This window comes from Neltuma alba, unplaced genomic scaffold (assembly GCF_004799145.2).
Source record: "Neltuma alba isolate B1F8T4 unplaced genomic scaffold, ASM479914v2 tig00012753_pilon, whole genome shotgun sequence".
In the NCBI taxonomy this organism is placed as follows: Eukaryota; Viridiplantae; Streptophyta; class Magnoliopsida; order Fabales; family Fabaceae; genus Neltuma; species Neltuma alba.
In genome coordinates this window covers 21,860-28,266 of record NW_021637167.1, presented here as the reverse complement: position 1 = coordinate 28,266, position 6,407 = coordinate 21,860, and the positions used below count along the sequence as shown (strand labels likewise).

The window sequence follows — 6,407 nt, the reverse complement described above, 5'->3', positions numbered from 1 at the left end:
ATGTGGTTAGTGTATTTTGGTGATAAATTTTCAAAACATGAAAATATCTTATAACTTTAATTTTTAAAATAAAGACGAATTTGATGCTTGTAATAACATACTGGTACAATTTATGCAAGGACAATAATTGATGTAGATAGATTCTCGTACCGTGTCTTCACAATTAGGCATACGAGCATAACGGTACGTCGATGCACAATGGAAAGAAAATTACCACATAAAAGGAATAATTCATCAGTGAAACTTACCATCTTATAACCAACCAAACAAAATTTCAGGATGGAATTTCCAACTTTGATAGTAAAAATTATCATATGGAATCAAGTAAGTGAGTTCCACCGTTGCCCAAATAAAAACAAACGACTTCCACGTAGATTTATACTGCCACGTCAAAACCAACGGTGCTAAGTGTCAACCCCATCAATTTTAAAAATATTATCACCTTGCTTTTTAATATAAGAGTTAAAAGAATTAGTTAAGTTAGTTATTTGTAATAAGTACGTATTATCTTTCTTAAAGTATCCCTATTAACCAAGTGTATTGATTAGAACTACTATTATATTATAAGAATTATCTTGAAAATAAATAAATAAATATAATAGATAAAGTGAATTTCAATTTTATATTTAGGGTCAAAATAAAAATCACTAAAAAAAACCATATTAAATCAAATATGCTGAGATAAATGAGCTCATATTCCATTCCCACTTTCTCACCAACCCTTGCTACCCTTCACCCTCCTTCCACAAAACTTCATCGTTGACGAGACTAACTTGGTGCGAACTTGCATTTGCAATCATCTCTATGCGCGCGCTCTCCAACTTGGACTCAAGCCCCACTCAACAGCCAAGAGCCAACCCCACTCTCCCTCCACGTGTCATCATCCTGACCTTCCATTTTCCATGACCATCGCACGGTCCATCTTTCTTTTCAACTAACCCCTCGGCTTACCCACCACTCACTCAATGTATTTCCTCCCTCCCCCTATATATAGCACCCCCACCCACTCTTCTCCTTCCTCACGAAAATAACCTCTCCATTTTCCTTCCCTTCAACCAAATCAAATCCCTGTTTCCTTCGCCTTCGATTCGTTACCGCCAAGCCTGCTTATATATACCTCTTCTCACGATGGAGTCTTCCAACGTCAATGGCCGTAATAATGTCGCCTTGGAGCTTTGCAGTGGCGGTGCCGCTGTCTGTGATGGTGATCCTCTGAACTGGGGCCTGGCGGCGGAGGCTCTGAAGGGGAGCCATTTGGACGAGGTGAAGCGGATGGTGGAGGAGTACCGGAAGCCGGTGGTGCGAATCGCCGGCAAGTCACTGAGGATATCGCAGGTGGCCGCGATCGCTAACCATGACGCCGGCGTGGCGGTGGAGCTGTCGGAGGAGGCTCGCGCAGGCGTGAAGGCCAGCAGCGACTGGGTCATGGAAAGCATGAACAAAGGCACTGACAGCTATGGAGTCACCACCGGCTTCGGTGCCACCTCACACAGGAGAACCAAGCAGGGTGGGGCCCTCCAGAACGAGCTCATCAGGTAATTTCATGATATAAACTCTGAATTTTATTTTTTTCCCCAAAGAGATTCAAATTTAAATTGCTCCAGAATATTTTAATTCCAAACTTGTAGGATTATCATAGAATTTCGTGGTTAAAATAAAAATTAACTAGACGAGTCACATGCACTATACTTAAAAACTTTTTTAAAATGAGTTATTTTTACAAACAGTTCCTTTTGTTGAAAGTTTTATAAATCACCCAGAACATGATTAAATAATATTTTCTAGTTTTTTTTCCTATCAAAAATAATTAAAATAGAATTTAAATCTAATTCGATCTTTCTATATGGCATCTTAAATGCTGAAAATTTTTCTTTATTTTCAATAAAGGCAAAGTGGAAATTTCAAACTCTAAGATAGATTTAACGAATTAAGTGTTATTGGAGGAGGACTGATTAACTGACAAAATAATTAAATGGAAGATCATTTATTTAGTCACTTGCTTTTAATGATCGATAAAGAATTTTCCAACATGGGAGGAGGGATATATGCTTGTCCTAGCATAAGTATTGGATTTGGATAATCCTAAAATAATTTTAAAAAATTTATCAGAGAAAATTTAAGTTTGAACCTAAAAATTGGAATTTAGTAATTAACGATTAATTAGGGAAAAATTAGTTAATAATTGATTAGAAATTACCATAGAATAACCCCTAGACTTGTTTCATATGACAAATATGAGTGGAATATAGGTATCATATAAGTGGAAAGTATACCAGGAAAGGTTGAACGTATCACTAGATCTATTTTACTGAAACGAAAAAGATTGGAAGAAAATGACGGACACAGGATTGATATGCCCAGATTAAATATGAGTTGTCAGGATCGTAGCATTAGGTTATAAATGAAGTCTCGGGATATTGAAATAACCAAAGTGGTCCGATCGGTTTAATTATGACATGATGGTGTGGGAGGAAGGCATTTCTATAAGTTTCTGTATGAAATGTTAGGTGAGATATTCATTGTCAGATTATTACCTATTGATTCATTTAAACAATATTTAACGATTAATCTTTGGGTTACTTAGAAGAAAGCATCATTAATCAGTACAATCTTTTTTATTTTATTCAAACACCACTCTCTCAAGATACCTTAATCAAAATGAGATGGCCCGATCAAATACTTACAAATATACAAATAAATACGGTTTTGATTTAGAGGAAAATGTCCGACTTTGTAAATTGTAATCTAGTTGGCACTAAGCGCTTTGTTTACAGTATTCTTAGGGGGTGTTTGGATAATCTCAAAAATACTTCTTAAAGTACTTTTTTATAAATCAAGGCAAACTCGTCTACATATTTATTCCGTATACCGTAAAAGTACTTTTAAAATTATGGTTCTGTTTCTACCTAAATACTCCTTTAAATGTAGAGTTCAAACTCTCTATAGGAGGTATAATGAGTGTGTGAGTTATTAAAAAAACAAAGAAGAAGAAGATTTAGGGGGGAATTAGGTTAAGTTTAAATAAATGGGGAAACAATGAAAAGTAAAAAAGTTGACGGGACTTCCATTTCATATGCATGAAGGCAGCGAGAACAATGAAGGTAATAGCTTTTAATGGGTACGTGGGTGGGTCCCAAATAAATAGAGCATAATGTTTTTAGGCAGGTATGGCTGAATGGGCAGAACATTTATTAGGAAGTAGAAACCGATATTATGGTTATTGGCCTCACATCCTCATGGACTTTGGTTAGTAGATGTAGGTGGACGAAATCGAAATGTTAATAAAGTCTGCACTTTGATTATGATAGCAACATATTTGTTGTTCTTTCCATTTCTGATCTCATTTGAAACAGTGAATTAAACTAATTGCTTATGAGATTGAGTCAAAACACACCCAAATGCTAATACCTCCGGTTTTAATTATAAGAACTCGTTTGTAATTAGGATCGGAAATAATATTTTATGCTTAATTTTATATTTTTAATTTCAAAATTTTTAGTTAAGCCGTTTAATTAAAAATTTTCAATTTAATATCTTTTAGGATACAACTAAGTTCTCTTAATACAATTAAGTCTGTGTTCATATCTCATCTTGAAATTTTGAATGAAACAGTCATGAGAGAATATCATAATATAACAAGATTTTATCCTTTCTTATTGAAACTTATTACCTCTTCTTTTTCTAATAAAATTTTGATTTTGATGGTGCAACAGATTCTTGAATGCTGGCATCTTCGGCAATGGCACGGAATCGTCTCACATGTTGCCTCACACAGCCACAAGAGCCGCTATGCTGGTCAGAATCAACACTCTTCTTCAAGGATACTCCGGCATCAGATTTGAGATCTTGGAAGCCATGACCAAGTTCCTTAACCACAACATAACTCCATGCCTTCCTCTCAGGGGCACCATCACTGCTTCAGGGGACCTCGTACCTCTGTCTTACGTTGCCGGCCTCTTGATCGGCCGACCCAACTCCAAATCCATAGGTCCTGACGGTAAAGTCCTCTCTCCTAAAGAAGCCTTTCAATTCGCAGGAATCAGTGGAGGTTTCTTTGAACTGCAGCCCAAAGAGGGCTTGGCTCTTGTTAATGGTACTGCCGTAGGATCTGCTTTAGCCTCCATGGTTCTTTTCGAGGCAAACATTCTGGGTGTCCTGTCGGAAGTCTTGTCTGCAATTTTCGCCGAGGTTATGCAGGGCAAGCCAGAGTTTACTGACCACTTGACACATAAATTGAAACACCATCCTGGCCAAATTGAGGCCGCTGCTATAATGGAACACATTTTAGATGGAAGCTCTTATGTTAAGGCAGCTCAGCAGCTCCATGAGATTGATCCTCTTCAGAAGCCTAAACAAGACAGGTATGCTCTGAGAACTTCTCCTCAGTGGCTTGGACCGCAGATTGAAGTGATCAGACAAGCGACAAAGATGATCGAGAGAGAGATCAACTCTGTGAATGACAATCCATTGATTGATGTTTCAAGGAGCAAGGCACTTCATGGAGGAAACTTCCAGGGTACCCCAATTGGCGTTTCAATGGACAACACTCGCCTGGCCCTTGCTTCCATTGGAAAGCTCATGTTTGCCCAATTCTCTGAGCTTGTCAATGACTTTTACAACAATGGGTTGCCTTCAAACCTCTCTGCTAGCCGACACCCGAGCTTGGATTATGGCTTCAAGGGAGCTGAAATCGCCATGGCTTCATACTGTTCAGAGCTTCAATTCCTTGCCAATCCTGTCACAAACCATGTTCAGAGCGCAGAGCAACACAACCAAGACGTGAACTCTTTAGGGCTAATTTCCTCAAGAAAAACAGCTGAAGCTGTGGACATACTGAAGCTCATGTCCTCCACCTTCTTAATTGCACTATGCCAAGCCATAGATCTGAGGCATTTGGAAGAGAACTTAAAGAGCACTGTGAAGAACACTGTGAACCAAGCGGCCAAGAAAGTCCTAACAATGGGTGTCAATGGAGAATTACTCCCTTCAAGATTCTGCGAAAAGGATTTACTCACAGTGGTGGACCGTGAGCATGTGTTTGCTTACATTGATGATCCTTGCAGCGCAACATACCCATTAATGCAGAAACTGAGACAAGTTCTGGTTGATCATGCACTGCAAAATGGTGACAGAGAAAAGGACTCAAGCACCTCCATTTTCTCGAAGATTGCAGCTTTTGAGGAAGAACTCAGGATCCATTTGCCCGGAGAAGTAGAAAATGCAAGAATTGAGGTCGAGAATGGAAAATGTGCCGTCCCTAACAGGATCAAAGAATGCAGGTCTTATCCACTGTACAGATTTGTGAGAGAAGAACTTGGTACTGGTTTGCTAACAGGTGAGAAAGTGAGGTCACCTGGTGAAGAATTTGACACGGTCTTCACCGCGATGTGTGCAGGAAAGTTGATTGATCCTTTATTGGAGTGCCTCAAGGAGTGGAATGGGGCTCCTCTGCCAATATGTTAGGATTATGGTTTTAACCCATAAATTTTTCCTCAAAAAGTATATTTTTATCAATATAATATTATAGTTTCTGTATAATGCAAGGGTATAAAATGCTGCTGAACACGTGTTTGAGAATGTAATAATATCTTTTTTTTTATAGCATGTAATAATAATATCTATCATCTCTCTCTCTCAATTCTGTTCTGCACAAATCATTGTAATTTAGGCAAGAAAAGTGATCCAAATCTTACAAGACTCAGTTGATATTTGAGGTGCATGCACACACATATGAAGAGAGAGGGAATGGGTGAGAAAAAAATACATTAATATTTAATGCTTTTCTTAATAAAAATAAAAGTGAAAAATTTTATCTATTTAATACTCTCGTTAGTATGTGAGAAACTCTTACAAGTAAAAAATAATAAAGACTAAAATGGTACAAAGAGATAGTTTGAGTGTTTGTTTTGATTTTAAATATAAGATATTAACCTATTTTGTCTCTCAAATTAATAAATTTTTTTTGCATATATGAAATGGGGTTTTTCATCAAGGTAATGATCCGAGCCACATCTACTACAAATAAAGAGCTTATTTATTTTTTCAACCATTACAGACATCTGCAAATTAATTATATAGCTTTTGTATCTAAGAAACCGACGCAGTATGAAATAATTTACTTGATAACGGAAACTATGGAAAAGTCTCTATCCTTTTTGAAGGTGATAGAGTGACGTGCGGGGAAGGCGAATGTGGGGTAGTTGTAGGTGGTTAGGTGAATCTCGAGTTCTTCAATTCAACAACTTGTAAGCATATGAATCAAATTTATAAATATCTACGCATATGCATATTTGCGTAACATTCAATAAGTGGACATTTTAATGAATTAATTCATACGGCTGTGTTTGTATTGGCATTTTTTTTTAATCATAGACAAGTTTGTTTTTTTTAAAAAAATTTTTTAACTC

The 6,407-nt window shown here is 37.1% G+C and overlaps 1 protein-coding gene across 1 annotated transcript; it reads left to right on the top strand.

Moving 5' to 3' along the window:
• The first annotated feature begins 1,034 nt into the window (after window positions 1–1,034).
• Window positions 1,035–5,630, top strand: LOC114730655 (phenylalanine ammonia-lyase). Its single transcript, XM_028917762.1, has 2 exons — window positions 1,035–1,535; window positions 3,714–5,630. Exons 1-2 carry the CDS (start codon window positions 1,129–1,131, stop codon window positions 5,461–5,463), a joined length of 2,157 nt encoding a protein of 718 aa, XP_028773595.1. The 5' UTR covers window positions 1,035–1,128; the 3' UTR covers window positions 5,464–5,630.
• Window positions 5,631–6,407: the final 777 nt, after the last annotated feature.

What these genes read in the sequence shown, in the direction of transcription:
- LOC114730655 (XM_028917762.1), top strand. Translation starts at nt 1,129, where the DNA reads ATGGAGTCTTCCAACGTCAATGGCCGTAATAATGTCGCCTTGGAGCTT. An exon ending in CTCCAGAACGAGCTCATCAG is followed by an intron (nt 1,536 to 3,713) that starts GTAATTTCATGA and finishes ATGGTGCAACAG; the next exon opens with ATTCTTGAATGCTGGCATCT.